Source organism: Pleurodeles waltl, chromosome 1_2 (genome assembly GCF_031143425.1).
Source record: "Pleurodeles waltl isolate 20211129_DDA chromosome 1_2, aPleWal1.hap1.20221129, whole genome shotgun sequence".
In the NCBI taxonomy this organism is placed as follows: domain Eukaryota; kingdom Metazoa; phylum Chordata; class Amphibia; order Caudata; family Salamandridae; genus Pleurodeles; species Pleurodeles waltl.
In genome coordinates, this window is record NC_090437.1 from 959,653,183 (window position 1) to 959,674,874 (window position 21,692).

Here is a 21,692-nt window from a genome sequence, read left to right on the forward strand (position 1 = left end):
TTGGAGTCTCTCCTCCTTGTAGGGATGTGGTGGAGCATAAAAGGCAGGCAAAATGACGGGAGTGACTACTTTTGGAAGAAAGGAGGCCCTGCTGCAAAGGACCAGATTGTCTGGATATATAGTGAGGTAAGGAGGCTTGGATGATAAAGTCTAACGCTCACTGATGCTCCAGGCAGATGCTATTGATACAAGCAATGCTGTTTTGATGGTATGCAGCCTGAGAGGACAATTATGGAGCGGCTCAAAAGGAGCACAAATCTGAAATGTCACAACAATCGAGTTCACACTGAGGCATGGTAAAGGGTGAAGGAGGGAACATATGTTGGAGACCTTTCAAAAAAACCTATTTACAACAGGGGATTTGAAAAGGAAGGCTGATCCGGCAACTGCAAAAAAGCAGAGGTAGCAGAGACATAGTCCTTCAGAGTCACCAAAGCAGAGCCCACTGGGCAAGAGAAAGAAATAAAAGAAGAACCTGAAAAAGGGGGACATAAAGGGGGACAGAAAGGGGATCAGTTTGTTTTTTTGAACACCATGCCACACATGTTTGCCATCCGCAGGAGTATACCATCTTGGTGGAGGGTTGTCTGGCTGCCAAGATAACTTCCCTGACTTCAGGAGGAAGGTTGTCAACTGTTGTCACTCAATCTCCACGCAAAGAGTTTAGGCTAGAGAAGGGTAGAGAAGCCTCCCCTGCTGCTGTGACAGAAGATCCTACCGAACGGGCAGTTTGAGTGGATTGATGGCGATGCGCCAAAGCTCAGGATACAGAACTCTAACTGCCCAGTCCAGACCCATAAGAATGACTTGGGCCTGGTCATTGTTAATTTTCTTGAGAACTCTGGGCAGAAGCAGTAGGGTCGAAAAATCATTTAAGATGCCTGAGCTCCATTCAAGATGAAAAGCATCTCTGAGCGAGAGTTGGCTTGAAAACTCAAAACTTCTGTCATTGCACATTCTCAGCGGGGGTGAACAGATCTAACCAAGGCTCTCCCCACTGCTGAAAGAGACCTTGCGCTTTCCTTCCGGAAAGAGGGAGCCATCAAAGGGCATGTTCAAGAGTGATGCATGGGCATCACCAGAAAAGGTGCAGGGGTACTACTCAGACACAAAAAATCCGGATCCAGTCTGACACCTGGGGATAATTCCAAGGTAAGAGATCTGAAGCTCGAAGCCTCAATCAGATATAAATAAACTTGTCAAACCGTACAGATCATCATCATTGATTTATCATCAACATCATTGATTTATAGAACACAACAAATCACCCACAAGGATATCTAGGCTCTTAAATAATTGCTGCTGTGGGCTCAGTTGAACAGCCAGGTCTCAAGTCATTTCCTGAATTCCAGAAAGAAGGGTGAGGTCCATAAGTGATTGAGGAGGTTGTTCCAGGACTTTGCTGCAAGGTAGGAGAAGGAGCGTCCTCTGCTGTGGCTTCATCGAATGAGGGTGTGTGTGTGTGTACGAGGGAGAGGGAGGCAGGGCAAAGGTGTCTGGAGGGTTGGTGGAAGTTCAGGCAGCGGTTGATGTATGCTGTTCCTTGATTATGAAGGGCTTTGTAGGTGTGGATCAGCATTTTGAATTGATAACTTTTCTGAATGGGGAGCCAGTGAAGCTTCTTGAGGTAAGAGGTGGTGTGGCTACGAGGTCAAGGATAAGTCTGGTTGCTGCGTTCTGTAAGGTCTGTAGGCTCTTCAGTAGGTGCGTGGTGATTCATGTTTAGAGTGTGTTACAGTAATCCAGCTGGCTAGCGAAAAGGGCTTTAGTGATGGTGAAGGGGAGTAATTTGAATATCTTGGGGAGCATGCGAATGGTGAGGAAGCATGCAGAAGAGACGGCATTGATCTGTTTTTTCATGGTGAGCTTGCTGTCCAAGATGATGCCAAAGTTGCGAGTGTAGTCTGTCGGCATGGGTGCGGGTCCTAGTTAAGAAGGCCACCTGGAGTCGTTCCACAGTGAGGTGTTGTTTCCAAACAGCAGCACTTCCATTCTGTCTGTGTTGCGTTTTAGGCAGTTGCAGACGTTGGCCATTGTGGTGGGGTTTGGGGAGGTCTTCTGATGGGGAGAGGATAAAAACAGTCTGGATACCTAGTTTGATAAATTACTTACAAGTAGTCAATTCCTACACTAGCTGAGGATACAAACAGTCTGGATACCTAGAGTTTGATAAATTACTTACAAGTAGTCAATTCCTACACTAGCGATTCGCTTGTATGTGTTCATATTTCAAAAGCATTAAGAATACAAGACAAATCAACAAGAAAGAAGACTAGAATGTGCGAAAGGAAATACAATGAAAGAGCAATTAGAACTTTATATAATTTGTACACTTAAAAATTGAGCTTACCTTTTCTGGAGTTGTAATGAATGGACTTTGTGATTGATTTGATGGGCTATATCTTCTTTTGAATGTCTTTTGAAGGTTTTCAAGTTCTTTCTTATAGTAATCTCTTTCTTCTTCTAAGGTTTTCACAAATGTGTCCATACGAGATGGTGACCGGTCTCTTCGTAAAATTCCATAATGCGTCCTCATTCTCTCCAGTTCAAGTACAAGTTCTCGCTCTGAACGTAAAATTAAACAAACGTTTTAATACAAACTTTGAGAATTAAAAATAGAAGTAAAAGGGTCACAGGATTTGTCTTCACAAACTATTGAGTCTAAGCTTACCACTCAAATAAAGCATAGAGTTTTAACAGGCTAAGTACAACACATAAAAATGCACATATCCAGCACTATTTTTAGGTTCACTAACTTGGGTTTAGCTTTAGCAATCTAACCCAGAAAATGTCTTTAACACCAACAAACGTACAAGACTAGCAGCTTTAGGTCAGTCTCCTTCAGCCATTTGTCTCTTCGAGGCAGCCTTCTTTCGCCATTACTTAATTAAAGTATATATTCCATTTGGGTAAATCCACAGTACTATTGCACACATTTTACATTTTGCAGTGGTGAACACAACACTCATCTGTCTCTGAATCGCAGATGCACCAGAAGAAACTATCCCAAAAATAGGAACGATACAGGGCAGGCACATGCTGTGCTTTAGCTCCTCACTCTGTGCTCTGAATAACCAAGCCCGATCTACAGAGCATCAGAACATGCTAGCTCTACATATTCAGGTTGCTGCACAGAAGCCATGGTATGCCCTTATCAGATTTGCCAGCTCTTCACAGAGACCGAGGGAATCCTTGCCACTCCAGTTGGTGCAGTTAATGGCAGAACCGCTGGCCATGCACAGCACATGCTGTGGGACCATAAACTCCTGGCAACTTCTCCAGCTCCAGGGATGGAATAGCTCAACAGGTACCTGACAGGCATGAAGGCAGAGTGAAATATGATGCTGATCGACCCGCAGCAAGCTTGACTGATGGAACACAATGCCACAGCATAGACAAAGAAGAACCCATCTGCATTGGAGAGTAGGTGGGGTTGAGTGGTGGTCTGTCTTATCTCTCCATTGTTCTGCTCTCTGTGGTAAGGGCAGGAGGTCATGAGAGACTGAGTCACAAAGGCTGATTCAGCACTGGAAGGGGAGTTGGGAGAGCTGGCAAGTGATCATTTATGTAACATGCCAAAGTTTAGTGTGCACCATGAATGCCCGGACAACCTGCCCAATCTCTTGGCTCCTCAATCCACTAAAGGTCACACTGCTCCCACACAGATCACTTCCACATAGACACCACCAGCTCTTTCATGTCTCTTCACAACCTTTTTCCTGCTCGTCCCAAGACTGGCACCCTCCCTTCTGAGACAGGACGAAGGCAAGCGCGTTAGCACCCTTGCGTGTCGAAGTCCATAACCAGCTCCTCCATTAGATGAACAACTCCTTTCAGTGCTCTAGCAACACCCAACCAACTACCCTGCCAAGTTCCCAGTCTGCCATAAATGCAGAACCTCTTTCTTTTCACTTCCAGTCTTGAAAATGAAAAAAATCAAATCACAAGAGCATCACAGCGTTTGTTCTCGATGACAAGATGAATACAATGAGGCTCGTGTGAGAACGTGGATTCACCAGTATCTGTGCCTTAATACATATTTGTGTACTATGAAAATACTATTGATCACGTGCTTAGACAATTGCTGTTGTATTTTTATTACTTATTAGCCATGTTGTTTTTGGATCGGCTTCAAAACCACTGAAAATTGTAATACTCCTGCACATCGGCTTTCATTTTCAATGTAGTTCAGCCATAAAACTCTAGGTTGTACAAATATATGTTTACTGAACTGTGTTAGTGAAGTGTAGCCTCGTTCTGAGGTTGGCACAATGAAGCAAGGATTTCAGAAAATAGTGCAGTCAGATCCTGTTAGTGCTTCTTGTATCAAGGTCTTCTCACTTTCCTTCCCACGAGAAAAACCTGACACCTGCGCATTAGTCATTATCTTCGAGTTCTTGCCTTAGCATGTGGTCTCGCTCTATTCACTTGCATAGAACAAAAAGGTATAAAATTGTGTAAAAAACATATGGATTTTAGCACTATATGCTCCAACTGTTGAAGAGTGCAGCTCTTGCCCAATTAAACAAAAATTGCCTTGCATTATTTTGGCTTGCTTGATGGCTATTTTGCATTAGATGCATGTTAAACTTTATAGGCTATAACAAGTGTTGTATCTCTCTTTTAGATGTGCAAGAAAGAAGGGTGGGATGCACATAGGATTTAGGGTCAGGTGTGCTAAGAGATGGTAACAATTTACAACCAGTACTTTTGTATCTAGTGTGGTAATTTGCGAACCAACCTATGTTCAAATAAGTCAGTTTGCAAATTACCTATTCGTAGTGGGTAGCAATTTGAGCTTCCTCATGAATATTAATGAGGTAGGTTGCAAATTGCGCTCCACTATAAATTGCATTCATTACAGGTATGGTGGTCTGCTGGGGTCAACAGACCTGCTTTAAAAAAAAAAAAAAAAAAAAAGAGGAGATTAAAAAAAAAGGTTAGTTTCCCTTAAAGGAAACGGGACTGTATTTAAGGGAAAGAGGGTCCCATGTTTGTAGTTCGTAAACTATTAATGTTTTGTGACCGGAATTGGGTAGCAAAACATTAATACATACCATTCCAATTTGGTATTTGGAAGAGACGTCCTAAACATGTACCTTCCAAATACTGAATCAGTATTTGGTTGCAAATTCAAATTGTGATTCGGTAACGTGTTAATGCAACTTAGGTTTGGTTTCATATATACCAAAATGCCTTTTTGCTGTTGCAAACCAGCCAATTCAACGAAATGTCCCACTGCAAACTTTAAAATGCTTAGCACATTTGTCTCTTACTCTTAGCATATGGCAGGTCACCTCTAACAACGGGCTTCACTAGTACATCTGATTTGTAAGGCAGTGCATATCATCTTATTGCATTCTGTGTATTGCTGTACTGAGCCTCCAATGGTGTACAAATCCTGTTTCTGCAAGCTGGATCTATTCTCATGACCCCTTCCTGGCTCTGCACCAGACAGGCTCAGCCTTTTGTGTGCTATGCTTTCAGGACTTGTCTTTATTACCTGTCAAGAAGGCGATATTTTGTCCTACAGAAACTCTTCCCCGCAGCCTTTAGGCAACACTCTCATACCATGTCTAGGTGTGCTCAAGAGACCATCTGAGAAGTACTTTGCTATTTTTCCACTGTACTTGTCTGTAATGTCTAAGCATGTCAGACAGTTTCCTTCTGCCAGTGGAGTGATTTATAGATCCGTAGGAATTCTGCTTAGATAGATTAGGCAGCCCGATTTGCTTACAGACAGGACCACTTTTTAGTTAAAGTGTATATTGTTTATTGTTGGGATTTCTTATGTTCTTCTGCTTTCTTATTGCATATGCAATCACTGCAACCACTAAGCAACCCTGCTTTGCCATCGCTTCATTTATTAATTTTACCCAGTGTGGCTTTCTGCACGTTTGTCTCTCCATGTGTTAATAAGCTAGTTTTAATGTTTCTTCCAATGCTCAGTGTTATATTTTATTGTGGGTACGTGTATTTGTCTGCATTCATTTATGAAAGTAGGCGATACTACACCAGACTGTCAATCTGTACGTCCGACAATATACTTTGAATGCTCAAAAATGGCCTGTTTGAAAGTGCAGATATCATCGAGCCCAACTTCAATAAAAATACACATAGAGGACAAAACCAATGTCAAAAGGTATCAATCTTGAAAGCCATTGCAGAGCAATGATGAAGGATTAGATGGGCAAAATCAGAACAAAGAATCTGGCGTATCCTAGCATATATCAGAGGGGGGATGCTGAAGTGCAGGGGACGTGTTAACTAACCATTATAGAATTTCAAGTCCCTTTAATCACCTAACGCTTCAGTTATTTCTTATTTTGCTTTTTATTATCCTATCTGAAAAAAAATTAGATAACTAATATGTGAGTACTTTGTTGGTTGGCTTAAAGGCTGTATATGCGATTGAAAATGTAAGAAAATGACTTACTTGCACGTTCCCCCTTTATTTCAACAACATATAAAATGTATGCAAAAGATCTCACTTGTGTTCCAATAACACCACTTGTTAGAAATTGGGTCTTTGGTTGACAGCCAGGTTATCCCCTGTTCAAGCAAGGACCCTCACTCTAGTCAGGGTAAAAGAGAATCACCCTCAGCTAACCCCTGCTTACCCCCTTGGTAGCTTGGCAGAGCAGTAGGCTTAACTTCAGAGTGCTAGGTGTAAAGTATTTGTACCAACACACACAGTAACTTAATGAAAACACTACAAAATGACACAACACCAGTTTAGAAAAATAGGAAATATTTATCTAAACAAAATAAGACCAAAATGACAAAAAATCCAACATACACAAGTTATGAATTTTTAAAGATTAAGCTCAAAAACAGCACTTAGAAACAGAAAATGCTTCGATGAGGTGTTAACACAGCATCGTGACGGAGTCGTTCCCAACAAGCCGATACCAGCGGTGCCGGACACGGAGTCGCGTAGACCCCCAAGCACAGTACCTTTGGTGAAGAGTGAAAAACAAGTCGATGCGCGAAGTTGGGGATCGCGGCGTCAGTGCAAAACGTTGAATCCGCACACTTCGAGCGGCGTTGGTCAATACGTGGTGCGGCGACTTCCACAGACACGCGGACTTCAGCGGGGCTGCAGCGGCGTCGGGCCTGCGAAGTTCGGCGCGTTCCAGCGAAGGTCACGCATCGGGTGCAGGCGGCGTCACCGGATTCAGCAGCGGCGTCGGTCCGAAGTCGATTTGCTTGGATTTCCACCAGCTTTCCTTTCAAGGGCCCAGGGACTGGATAGGGCACAACTTGTCAGAGCAGGAGTCTCTCCAGAGACTCCAGGTGCTGGCAGAGAGAAGTCTTTGCTGTCCCTGAGACTTCAAACAACAGGAGCAAAGCTCTAAATCAAGCCCTTGGAGATTTCTTTACAAGATGGAAGTCCAGTCTTTGCCCTCTTAATCCGACAGAAGCAGCAACTGCAGGATAGCTCCACAAAGCACAGTCACAGGCAGGGCAGCACTTCTCCTCAGCTCTTCAGCTCTTCTCCAGGCAGAGGTTCCTCTGGTTTCCAGAAGTGTTCTAAAGTCTGTGGTTTTGGGTGCCCTTCTTATACCCAGTTTCTCCTTTGAAGTAGGCCTACTTCAAAGTAAAGTCTCTTTGGAATGTGAAATCCTGCATTGCCCAGGCCAGGCCCCAGACACTCACCAGGGGGTTGGAGACTGCATTGTGTGAGGGCAGGCACAGCCCTTTCAGGTGCGAGTGACCACTGCTCCCCTCCCTCCTAGCACAGATGGCTCATCAGGATATGCAGGTTACACACCAGCTCCCTTTGTGTCACTGTCTAGTGTGAGGTGCAACCAGCCCAACTGTCAAACTGACCCAGACAGGGAATCCACAAACAGGCAGAGTCACAGAAATGGTATAAGCAAGAAAATGCTCACTTTCTAAAAGTGGCATTTTCAAACGCACAATCTTAAAATCAACTTTACTAAAATAGGTATTTTTAAATTGTGAGCTCAGAGACCCCAAACTCCACATGTCCATCCGCTCCCAAAGGGAATCTACACTTTAATCAGATTTAAAGGTAGCCCACATGTTAACCTATGAGAGGGACAGGCCTTGCAACAGTGAAAAACGAATTTAGCAATATTTCACTTGTACTATATGTCCTACCTTAACCATACACTGCACCCTGCCCTTGGGGCTAACTAGGGCCTACCTTAGGGGTGCCTTACATGTAAGAAAGGGAAGGTTTAGGCCTGGCAAGTGGGTACACTTGCCAAGTCGAACTTACAGTTAAAACTGCACACACAGACACTGCAATGACAGGTCTGAGACATGATTACAGAACTACTTATGTGGGTGGCACAAACAGTGCTGCAGACCCACTAGTAGCATTTGGTTTACATGCCCTGGCACCTCTAGTGCACTTTACTAGGGACTTACTAGTAAACCAAATATGCCAATCATGGATAAACCAATTAGATACACATTTTGTAAGGAAGCACTTGCACTTCAGCACTGGTTAGCAGTGGTAAAATGCCCAGAATAACAAAAACAGTAAAATCAGAGTCCAGCACACATCAACAACCTGGGGAACAGAGGCAAAAAGTCAAGGGAGACCACACCAAGGATGATGAAAAGTCTAACACCACTGAAAAATGCTGGGTATTATACTGGAAACCTATACAGCTCACAGCACTGCGCAAACACTGATAAACTTCCCACTGAAGGGACATCCACGCATGATCCTTCTTGCTTCATCTGGTCTCTTATTTACTGGTTGGGGAATCTCAATCAATTATTGTTGGTGACGGACATCCGGGTGTCCTCCAGCCATGTAAGAGCTAAGTAGACATTTTTAATCACAACAATTGGTGAAAGGCATTCTGCACGCCGCACCATAGATATGATCCCGGGGTTCCTGCCTGCCCCTGGATTGCTCGGGGGTGTTTCTCTGGCAGTATTCAACTCTGAGACAAATATTAAGCTGCTGCTGCATTTCCCTGAGAACAGTAGGAGGAGGTGGCGTGGCTGTGCTTGTACTAGCTACTGGGATCATCAGAGATGGCTTTTTTAATGACTAGAAGGTGTCGCAGTATTTTGAAAACCTGTAGGCTGGTAAAGGGAAGAGTTTGTCGCCCCGTTTTATTCGTAGGCTACATAGTTGATAATCGCGAGTAGAGGTCAGTAATGATTTCACGTGAAGTAGGTGAGAATCCAATATCCTACATAAATTGTAGCATACAAAAGGTTTACAGACCGAGCATGGTCTGAAATCGGACCCATCCAATTTGAAACAGTGTGTCAGTCTCAATAGCAAGTGACAGCTTTCCTTCTAATACCCCAAAGAAAACATTTGCAAAGTTTTTTTTTTTTTTTTTTAAATGCCTCTTATTTGTGGCTACCAGTGAAAGTCCTGGCAATCCTCCTCGCCTGCCCTTATTCACCACCCCAAAAGAACTAAACACCCAAACTCGTCACTCCTGCCCTATAATGAACACACACAACTTTTTAATCAAGGACAGTCAATTACTCTGTTTACTGTCATGTCTCCGATTGAAACAACGCTGTTTACAGCCCCATGGCCTCCAATATCAAAAGTACAGATTTGACAATGACATTGTTTAATAACGAGTTTGGCCGAGACTGCTTTGTACGGTCTTACACATTGTATGGTGATTACAGTGCTTAATTTGTGATTGCTGTTTCCGGTGCTGAGCACCGGCACTTATTTTTGAGGGCCGGCGCTTATTCTTCTGCCTCCAGCATTTAATGCGAGCAAAAGACACATATGGGAAAGACGGAAGAAGAGGAAAACGAAAAAGCGTCACTTTAGGAGAAAGCAGAAAACTGCAAGAGTGAGTTGAAGGGGCAAGGAGTGGCTTTGAAATGGATTGGAGAGGCCCGAAATGGCTTCAGGATCACGCTGCCTCTATATTCGTGTTCGCACATTTAATTGCAGGATCCCTGTGTTTAAGCGGAGGGCTTTGGGCACCGGCACGTTGTAATTTACAAATTAAGCACTGGGTGATTATGTTTTCAAATGGCTACGGTGTGCTATCTTTGCATTGTGGTAAGCTGCAGTAGCTCCAACTGGGACTGGACTCACTTGACAATCTCTAAGCAAGCCTTGGCTACATTAGAAAAGAACCCAGGACTCCATCTTCGACACTCTCAAAGAGTTAACCGGATTTCCTGTCAGGTGTATAATATATGCTTAATTCAAAGGTGTATAAACGACAAAGTCCATAATTATCATCTCAAACTTGTAATGCTAAACTCCCATTCAGTCCCTGACGTTTGCAGTAAGATATCATCTGTCATCTTCAGATTTAAATGGCCACATAGGACACTGAGGTGCAGCAGGTGGGAGTAGGTGAGTCTGCTGGTTGTCTCCAGGTCTGTACGCATGAATGAATGAGTATAGGCTTTTACATAGCACGCTTTGATTATAAAAAAAAGAAGAAAAAAAAAGAAATTTTTATTCCCAGGGCGTTACCAAACAGAAATCTATTTCTTAGGATTTTTCTGAATGCACCTGCATGTGATGAGGTGAATACATTGAATGCATCAGCTCGTAAATAATGACTATTTTAAATGATTCCAGGAAAAAAGTGCCCTCATGACTGACACCTTTATAGAAGGCAACGGATCAGAACACGAACAATTAACTAAAAGTAAGCCAGATATTTCCAAACGACTGCTTGTATTTTATTTGCCTTCGAACGTATTGAAGGATACATAAGAACAAACTATACATTTACCTGTGGATGCTAGTCTTTCAGTTTTCTTTGAAAGCCTCTGTTTCTCTTTCTCAAGATGATTAAACATTGATTCAAGTTTTTGGTTTTCCTCGGTTTTTGTAAAAATGTCTTCAGATAGCCTATGTCTTTCCTCCTGACTTTTAGACAACTCCTAAAACAACAAGTGCCATGGATGTTAAACCACAAAACGTAAATTTGAAAATCGTGGTCAGAATTAAATACATTAAATGTTTGTACTACTTAATGAGACAATATTATAGGTGGTAAGGTGATTGAAGGTTGCATTAGAAATCCCCAAGAACATGTTCAAGACACAGGGGGTCATTTTAAGTTCAGCGGACTGACCTCCCCACCGGAGTCATTAAGAGATTCCCGGTAAGTCGCCGAGGGAAAACCTCAGTTTCCACCCGCCGGCCTAGCGGGAAACAGGCTACAGCATTGTCTCTGGCTCATAATCGAGCCAGCAGCAATGCTGTAGCTAGCAGGGTGCACCAGCACCCCATAATGAGACCCCTAATGTAGTTCATGAAATATATTTCATATTAAATTACAAAATTAGTGCACCATGGTCACTTATTCGCTATATAGTCTATACATTTTTTTTTACTTCTGGTATTCACCAAAATAATGCAAAACAATAACATTGTTGATTGCTGCTAGTATTAAGGCTTCATAGTGCTACAATAGACAGAAATATCTATGATTAAACTAGTTTCACCAATATCAGAAGAAAGAACTTACCAGGACATAACAATAAACTATATCTGTAGCACACCAGCAGATGTATTCAGAAACAAAGCTATCTTGTTGAATTTTCTGTATTTTTCAGAATTAAACAAAGAATAAAGAATCATCGCCCTTCAAGAACAATATTCTGCACAGCATAAGGCGTCAAAGCCCGAGAATGAATCAACAGTGGTAATCCACAGTGGGCAAACAGCATTAAAAAGTCAGTTTAAATCTACTTAGGAATGGGATAGAATGGAGGGAGGAACTCTTAGGTTATCAGCAGTGTCTGCTACTTTAATTGCAGACGACCATCTATCACTTCAACCAATTAAGCATGACAACTTCCCTTCTTCAAGGAATAAGTCATTCAGGGCCTTTTTTTCCAGCAGTCTCACCAAACCTAAAATTAGCGTAAAATTGAGTGTAAACGTGAATTCTACTTCATAAATAACTCAGTTTAGCAGGGTGCCAGATTGAGGCCTTCTTTCCCAGTTTTCACAAACGCTTGCCTGAAGTATTACATTTTTTTTTTACATTTCAGTGAGTCACTGCAGATGTAGACATGCATGTCCTCACATGGTTGGGAAAGCAGTGTCAGCCCACCTCTCTTCATTTTTTTCCGGCCCTCGTCTGATTTTTCCTCCGTGGACTTGATAATCAGAGAATCAAGTGAAAGTGCTAGGTAATTTTGCTGGTATTTTCCAGTTTCTGCTGGTAAAGAAGTGCACCCAATGGGTACTACATCCCCATATAGGACTTTGACAAAAATGATGGTGGGTAGCAGCTGAGTCTAGCATCACAGGTACACGTGTTTTATGTGTACTTCTTGAGGGTTTGGCATCCTGCCAACAACGCTTCTAAAGTTAGGGTATACGCATAACAGGGAATAATACTTCTACACGACAAGGCGAATGTTGAACAATATTGTGGTTCGCTTTCAGATTGTCTTTTTGCAATTGGTGGACGTGGATATGACAACATGTACGTTGACTGCATTTGAAACCACTGCTTAGGTAACCTGTAGATGTCTGGTTTACTGGGAGAAAATAATTAACAGGTTGACTGCCAGAATGTCTGTCCTACACCTGCCTTTAAATTAACTTTTCCACCCTATATTGTACTTGGTTTCACACCTAGCAACCAAGAACCTTTGGTAACAGTGAGCTAAATACATCTAGCTGGGCCAGTGGATACCATTCAACTTGTCTTTCCAGAATGTTCAGCGACATGTACTCTCCAGGGACTGTAGAAAAGTTTACCTTTTGATCAGGGATTTAGTTAACTTCCAAGTAGAGAAAGGATTTTTTTTTTGTCTGGCAAAAAACATAGTTTTAAGAATCTAAACGTTCAGGCTCAGTGAGATAAGTTTTCTTTGAATGCTAGCATTCTCCATGTATTCGTAAATATGAACTCCACAATTTCTACTGTGCATTTTTGACTACAAGACATTTCTACATAATCTAAGTATGTTCTCTATTTTAGGGGTACGGAACACAAAAAACATCCCAAATAAAGGAGATGAAGGGAGGAAGACAAGTTATTGGTGAGTGAACATCTTATAAGTTTTTTGTTGGATGTATTTTTCGAAAATCCACTGATCTGATGATAAAGACTGGTAATGACGAGCTCTTTAACATACAACGGCTGTTCTGGTATTCAAAAAAGGCTCATTAAGGAGAGGTTTAGTCACTACTAGGCCACTGAGAAAAAGTACCGAATGACGAATAGTGGAGGGTTATGTTGATGAGTTTGAATAAAGTCTGAACTATTCTCGTAAATGACCATGACAGAGGCAGGGGGTTTTAAATTTGCCTTCTGCTCGGCTGCTAGCCAAAGGGGTTGGTAAAGAGTGTCCAGTGGGCTATCATAGAAGTCATGACAGTGTGTTCAGTAAGGTGCTACAAAACATAGTAATGTGATGGTGTTGCGCTCAAGGGACCCATACATGAGAATCTTACCCCCTGTGGTGTCAAACATTAAAACAAACGGTGAGTAAAGAGTTGACTATGTTGTTCTGTCACAGGATGGTATCCGGTATTAAATCCAATTGCTGTGTTTCTGCTCAAGTAATATAAACAGTCCCTAATCCAATATTATTGTCATTGCTTCACACCCTTTAGACTTTTTTTGTGAGGCCTTTATAAAAGTGGAGGTAATGTGCAGCCTAATTAGCAACCCATTCATCAGTAGTGGTAAAAAGCCTCGTCAAAAGTAATTCTGCTCAGGTTGGGTAGCAGTCAGTGACTCAATAACACCCAAATATCACACAGTAAATACATAATTGCTATTCTCAATGTAGCCTATGCTTACACTCCATCAGAAGAAAAACTGTAAGCTTTCCTTTATGTGCAGTGTAAGGAAATGGCTCCCTGTTGCAATTACCCCCCACTTTTTGCCTGATACTGATGCTGACTTGACTGAGAAGTGTGTTGGGACCCTGCTAACCAGTCCCCAGCACCAGTGTCCTTTCACCTAAAATGCACCATTGTCTCCACAACTGGCACAACCCTGGCACCCAGGTAAGTCCCTTGTAACTGGTACCCCTGGTACCAAGGTGCCTGATGCCAGGGAAGGTCTCTAAGGGCTGCAGCATGTCTTATGCCACCCTAGGGACCCCTCACTCAGCACAGACACACTGCTTGCCAGCTTGTGTGTGCTGGTGGGGAGAAAATGACTAAGTCGACATGGCACTCCCCTCAGGATGCCATGCCAACCTCACACTGCCTGTGGCATAGGTAAGTCACCCCTCTAGCAGGTCATACAGCCCTAAGGCAGGGTGCACTATACCACAGGTGAGGACATAGGTGCATGATCTGTGCCAGCCTGCTGCTGAAAGACGAGTTTCTGACCCCATGTGGTGAGAGCCTTTGTGCTCTCTGAGGACAGAAACAAAAGCCTGCTCTGGGTGGAGGTGCTTCACACCTCCCCCTGCAGGAACTGTAACACCTAGCAGTGAGCCTCAGAGGCTCCGTCTTCATGTTACAATGCCCCAGGGCACTCCAGCTAGTGGAGATGCCCACCCCCTGGACACAGCCCCCACTTTTGGTGGCAAGTCCAGGAGAGACAATGAGAAAAACAAGGAGGAGTCACCCACCAGTCAGGACAGCCCCTAAGATGTCCTGAGCTGAGGTGAACCCTGCCTTTAGAAATCCTCCATCTTGATTTTGGAGGATTCCCCCAATAGGAATAGGGATGTGCCCCCCTCCCCTCAGAGAGGAGGTACAAAGAGGGTGTAGCCACCCTCAAGGACAGTAGCCATTGGCTACTGCCCTCCCAGTCCTAAACACACCCCTAAATTCAGTATTTAGGGGCTCCCAAAACCTAGGAAACTAGATTCCTGCAACCTAAGACGAAGAAGGACTGCTGACCTGAAAGCCCTGCAGAGAAGACGGAGTCCCCAACTGCTTTGGCCCCAGCTCTACCGGCCTGTCTCCCCACTTCAAGAAAAACTGCAACAGCGACGCGCTCCACAGGGTCCAGCGACGCTGAAGCCTCAGAGGACTAACCTGCATCTAAAAGGACCAAAAACTCCTGAGGACCGCGGCTCTGCTCCAAAGAAGAAACATCTTTGCAACAAAGAAGCAACTTTTAAAGAACACACATTTCCCGCCGGAAGCGTGAGACTTTGCACTCTGCACCCGACGCCCCCGGCTCGACTTGTGGAGAAATAACGCTACAGTGAGGACTCCCCGGCGACTACGACCCTGTGAGTAGCCAGAGTTGACCCCTTTGAGCCCCCCCCCCCAGCGACGCCTGGAGAGGGAATCCAGAGGCTCCCCCTGACCACGACTGCCTGCTTCAAAGAACCCAACGTCTGGTAAAGACACTCCACCCGCAGCCCCCAGGACCTGAAGGATCCGACCTCCAAGCAAGGAGCGACCCCCAGGTGGCCCTCTCCCTTGCCCAGGTGGTGGCTACCCCGAGGAGCCCCCCCCCTTGCCTGCCTGCTCCGCTGAAGAGACCCCTGGGTCTCCCATTGAACTCCATTGCGAACCTGACGCCTGTTTGCACTCTGCACCCGGCCGCCCCGTGCCGCTGAGGGTGTACTTTTTGTGCTGACTTGTGTCCCCCCCGGTGCCCTACAAAACCCCCCTGGTCTGCCCTCCGAAGTCGTGGGTACTTACCTGCTGGCAGACTGGAACCGGAGCACCCCCTTCTCCATTGAAGCCTATGTGTTTTGGGCACCACTTTGACCTCTGCACCTGACCGGCCCTGAGCTGCTGGTGTGGTAACTTTGGGATTGCCCTGAACCCCCAACGGTGGGCTACCTTGGACCCAACTTTGAACCCTGTAGGTGGTTTACTTACCTGAAAAACTAACAAACACTTACCTCCCCCAGGAACTGTTGAAATTTGCACTGTCTAGTTTTAAAATAGCTTATTGCCATTTTTGTGAAAACTGTACATGCTCTTTTGCTAATTCAAAGTTCCTAAAGTACCTAAGTGAAATACCTTTCATTTGAAGTATTACTTGTAAATCGTGAACCTGTGGTTCTTAAAATAAACTAAGAAAATATATTTTTCTATATAAAAACCTATTGGCCTGGAATTGTCTTGGAGTGTGTGTTCCTCATTTATTGCCTGTGTGTGTACAACAAATGCTTAACACTACCCTCTGATAAGCCTACTGCTCGACCATACTACCACAAAATAGAGCATTAGAATGATCTCTTTTGGCCACTATCTTACCTCTAAGGGGAACCCTTGGACTCTGTGCATGCTATTTCTTACTTTGAAATAGTACATACAGAGCCAACTTCCTACATGCAGCATGTGTTGTTTGTTCTGCCATAGAAGCTTAACATTACTGTGTGTCTTAAGGACAGACACACAACGATTACTAAGCGTGGCTGTAGCACTATGATGATTGATTACCACTCAATGTAAGCATAGATGGAGTTATGAGCAGTAATTATATAGTTACCTTGTGATGTAGTGGGTGTAATGTTTCTGTAGGTGAATACTGTTGACCTCGATATAGTGACAAATGAGCTTAAAGGGATACACTGACCACATCTGGACTCAGAATAAGGTGATCCCTTTGGTATCAGTGTGAAATATAATAAATACATTATATATATATTAGGGAAAGATACAAAACATGGAGCAAGTATCAGTTTCAGCACCACCGTATTTTTCTTCAACATCAAGGGCCACCAACAATTCAGTGGGTGGACTGGATTGATATGTTTGATAACTACTTAAAAGCTTTAGACAGCGAGGACTTTAGTTCAGAAAGGAAGAAAGGCATTCTTTTAAATTCTTTAGGATGCGAAGGCCAAAGAATATTTACATTTTTGCTAGAAATTTTGGACAATGAGTCTAGCATTTCTGATGTCTATAGAAAAGCTAGGATTAGACTGAGCAACAGGTTTGCCAAAAAACTAATGTTGTAATGGCAAGGCGCAAATTTTACACGCAACCACAGCGTAGCAGAGAAACTATTGATGAAATTGTATCCAGAGTGAGAGAATTATCAGTGAAGTGTCAATTTGGAGTGATGGGGAATGAGTTAATAAGGGATCAACTGATCAAACAATGTAAAAGTCGAAAAGGCGTTTGTGGGCAGCAAAATCCCACATTAAGCTATCCCTCTTAAATGGCAAAAGTTGTTGAAGAGTCTGAAAACCGTATGAGGGAAATGAATAACTGCGGAAGCATCAGTATAGGTCAAAAAGAGGAAGTAGCTGGAGAAGAAGATAAAGTGAGCAACTGTGTTGCAACAATAGAAAAAACAAGGTATATGCAAAACTATGGAATCAAACATAATACCAAAGTATATAAAAGGTGTGGTAGCAATTTACATGGAAGTGATTCCAAAACATGTTACATTTTTGGTAAGGAATGCAGGAAGTGTGGGTGTGAAGGCCATTATACACGCATGTGCAAAGAGAGGCCGAAATCCAAAGTAATGGTGTTAAGTAACAGTAATAATTAAATCATTCAAGATCGTATTTTAAGTGTAGGTAAGAAAGATGATGTGAAGAGGAGGAAAATTAAACCAAACGCATAGTTTAACCTTCATGGGAGGGATGTGGAATTTATGGTGGAAATAGGTCGTGATGTACCATTATACCCAAAGATATATTCCATAAAACATGGTTACGCATGAACTTAATCCTGAAAGACATCTGTCCAGTGGGTATCAAGGAGAGGAAAATCATTTTATTGGTTATTTTATGTCAACTACTGAATTACAGAGGAAGAAAACTCAAGGTAATGTGTACATTGTGGAAACAGGGCCGCCTATATTAGGGTGAATGCACCAATACGATTTGAATATAATGGTGAATCCTAGAGCTCTGGAACAAGTAATGGTGGTTGATGACAAAAGTGTGGATGAAATATTGAGTGAGGTAAAGGAAGTGTTCAGAGAAGAGATGAGTGAATTGCAAGGGTATGTACACAAGATAAGGGAGAAAGATGGCGCTGAACCAGTGAAGCACAAAGTGAGGAAAGTTCCAATAATAGTTAGAGAAGAGATCAAAGATGTTGAATGAAATGGTGAAGGTTGGAGTATTTGAGCATGGGGAAGCTCCTCCCTGGTCATCACCAGTGGTGATAATCAAAAAATCTGACGTACATCTACGTTTCTGCGTGGGACTTTGCATTGTCAATTAAAATATAATTACTGACAATTTTCCATTAATTCATATCAATGAATTATTACTTTTACTTAACTTTGGTAAGTTATTCTCAAAATTAGATTTGAGGAGTGCTTATCATCAAATTTGATTGCACCACAATCCCAAGGACTTAACTGCCTTTATTACAATGGAAGGTACATTTTATTTTACAAGAATGCTGATTGGCTTATCATTTTCTGCCTGTGTTTTCCAATGCTTAATGTCACAAATATTTGAGGATTTCACACATGTCAATTTCTTCAAGATTATATTTTGATATATGGGGCTACAGTGGAACAACATAACCAAGTGTTAAGGAAAGTTCTCTAAAAAATAGCTGGCAGTGGGTCTTACACTGCAGAGAAAAAAGTATGTGTTTTTGTGTAAAGAAATTGAATACTTGGGTCATTAGATTTCCGGAGAAGGTGTGAAACCAAAGAAAAACCTACGGGATGCTATAAAAATGGCTCCTCAACCAAAAGATAAGGACCAGTTGAGGTAATTTATGGGACAAATTGAATACTATGCCAAATTTGTAAGAAAACATTTTCTTCAAATACGGAAGATTTAAGGTAATTATTGAGTAAAGGATGTACATTCAAGTGGGGATTAGGAACAACAAAAATGCTTTGATCACATGAAGCAGGAGGTGTGTACAGCAAAACGTTTGGTGCCGTTAGATGTTAAGTTGAGCACTATTCTCACTGTGAATGAAAGTACATCAGGAGTAGGTGTAGTTTTCTTTCAAGGGGAGAAAACTGTAGCTTTTGCATAGTGCTCACTGACTGAGTCAGCCTGGTCTGCATAATATTTCAGAACATACTTATGGGGTGTAAGTTTCAAACTGAGAACAGATCATAAACCTCTATTCAAAGTACTTGCCACAGGAGGTGCTGGCAAAGGATCAGCTAGATTAGCGAGATTGGCAGCGCGTCTGCAAGAATTTCAGTATTTCATTGAACACAGTTCTGGATGGCGTAATGTTCAGGCGGATGCCCTTTCTCGTTTACCCTTGAATTGAGAGATAGTGGACAAAGAACGGGTGATGCACAAGGAGAAAGAAGGTGGCGTGGTTAGACAAAGCAGTGTAAAGTGGAGCTGGGGTCTTTACGAAGGATGAGTGGGTGCAAGAAATGACTAACAATAATGTGTTGAAGGAGGTGTGCAAAATGGATTTCAAAGGAGGAAGGAGGGAAAGCATGGTTGCTCCTGCTGTGAGACTTTTCATTCAAATCATGAGGAAGTTATCTGTGAGTGAGGAGAATGTTTTGAGGGAGGGGATAGGTTTATACCACCTGAAAATCTTAGGAGGAAATGTATCCAATTGGCACTTGAGGGCCATTCGGGGCATTCTATGACACAAAGAAGAGTAAAGGAAAACCTCTGGTGGCCAAGGATTGATGTGCAAATGGCTCAGTGGGTAGAAAGAGGTTGGGACTGCAAGGAAAGTGAGAAAAGGTTGAAGGTAGGTACACAGTCTGAATCTGGACATATTTAGGGTCCCAATGAACCATGGCACAGTGTGTGCTTGTTTTTATTGGTCCATTGTCAAGAGTCAAACAAGAATTAAGGTTTGCTATGGTTTTGGTTGACATATCTTCAAAACAGTTGGGGGTTACATTTATGAGGGAAGTGTCCATGAGAAAAACTCTCACAAAATAGAGAGAGATATTTAAGAAAGAAGGATTTTCTCACACTTGGGTAACAGATAATGTCACCCAGCTTACATCTAGTGAGATGATGGAATTTTTGGAGGCACATAATATTAAACATCATCGCACTTCCCTTTACAATCCCTAGGGGAATGGCATTTCTGTACGCTTGAACCGCATAGTGAAAGGGACTATTTAGATAGTAGTACACAATAGATCTGATGTGTGTGAGGCAGTCGAAGAGTTGATGTGGGCATACTGTACCACTCAGAACAGGGGGACTATCAAGTCACCCTCTGAATTGAGGAGGGGACACAAACCCAGAACCAAACTTGGGCCAAGCTGGTTGAAAAGAGGTGACAAATATGAGTGTTCTGTTCCAAGGAGGAGCAAACTGACAAAAATTTCAAATTGGTGACGGGGTGAAAGTGAAAGATTGTCACGTTGGAAGGGGTATATTCAAATTTAGAGGCCCATACAAGGTCTAACAAGTTTTTGATTGGTATGTGATGTTGGAAAACGGTGATAAATGGAACAGATGGAGAGAGACTTTATATCAGAAAGTAGGAAGGTGTGGAGACAAATGTCCAAAGTAATGAGGGGTGTAGTGAGTTTATGATGATGAAGATGGATTGGAAGAAGTGACTCTCTCATGAGGATGATGTTAATGAAAGTGCAAAGGAAGGTGAAAGAATAATAGCTTTTGAGCAGAGAGATAGGAAACCTCCTGCATACCTGAAGGACTGCATAAGGGAACATGGAAAGTAAGGAGAAAATATTTGATGTATCTTAAAGGAAAAAAATATATGTGTATGAATATGTATATATTTTGTGTAGCACGTTTATGTTATTTTCATTATGTAATACATTATTTGTTCCATTCTCTCTTGATTCATTCAAAATGTATTCACAATTGGCCTTTGCTTAATCAGTTAGGTTAAGTGTAAGTGTGCTACAGCATATGCATTCTTGTTTATATCTTGTTGTTTTCATATTAAGGAAGAGCCATATTTATGATGTAATGGCAAATGTCCTCTAAGGTTCCACTAGAATGTTAAGATTTGAACTACAGCCAGTTACTGTGAAAGCTGGCTGGAGCATGTCACATTTGGCAGGTTTATTAAAAACGCTTTAAAGAAATTCCCTCTCTGTATGACAACCGTCTTTATTTACAACCGTTATGAAGCTGGCACTTATAAATAGGTCACAGATACATGCCACATGACCAAGTGCTATGGACTGCAGATAATGAGCTTGCAGAACTCCTAAGATAATGGAGGAAGAGATGTGACGAAAGACCAACTAAGCTGGTATAGGCGCACAAAAATAGACTCTGAGCATGAGGAATCTAAAAAAAATAGTAAACAATATTGGGCAGACTGGACTAAGGTAATATGTGGACTCCTCACCTTCTGGGCGTGACTGTAACCATAGCCAGCACCTTGCTGAAGAATCGTAGAATGGTTCTAAGACCCAAAGGCACTATTGCAAATTGGTAGTGTCGGGACTCCAACCCTGCTGCAAAGGAGGGGGAACAATTGCTGTGAAATTTGAAGCAGCTGGGAAGGTTGCTGCTGCCGGGAGAGCCTAGCTTCTCAGTGAACCAGAGAAAGCGACTATACTGCTGAAGGAATTGTTCAGCTGGGCGAGACCAGTCCCAAGGAGCGTACCTTTAACAGGGTGTTGTTGAAGAGTTACAAAAACATGCTTTAAAAATTTTTTTTTTACTGAGCATCCTTTCACCATCAAGCAGAATATCCATTAGGGAAGCATGTATGCCGCCATAAAATCCTGTTCAATGCTTCCAAGCACAATCACGCAAAGTGATGACAGTAGTCATAGAGCAGGCCACAGTTGCATCTGAACCTATACCTCATTTCATAATTAGGTGAATGCATCAAGGCAGTCGACCTTTCAGCAACAGCACTTTAGTATATAATGAGGATGACTTTCAGTTAGACCTCC

At 42.6% G+C, this 21,692-nt stretch overlaps 1 protein-coding gene across 1 annotated transcript in view; it reads right to left on the reverse strand.

Moving 5' to 3' along the window:
• The window catches only part of CEP135 (centrosomal protein 135), a 278,727-nt gene that overhangs the window by 169,212 nt on the left and 87,823 nt on the right, over positions 1-21,692 (reverse strand). Inside the window, exons 10-11 of the mRNA XM_069200895.1 lie at positions 10,722-10,872; positions 2,351-2,565 (exon numbers count right to left, since the gene is read on the reverse strand). Coding sequence (XP_069056996.1) covers positions 2,351-2,565; positions 10,722-10,872 — 366 coding nt within the window. The remainder of the gene's footprint in view (positions 1-2,350; positions 2,566-10,721; positions 10,873-21,692) is intronic.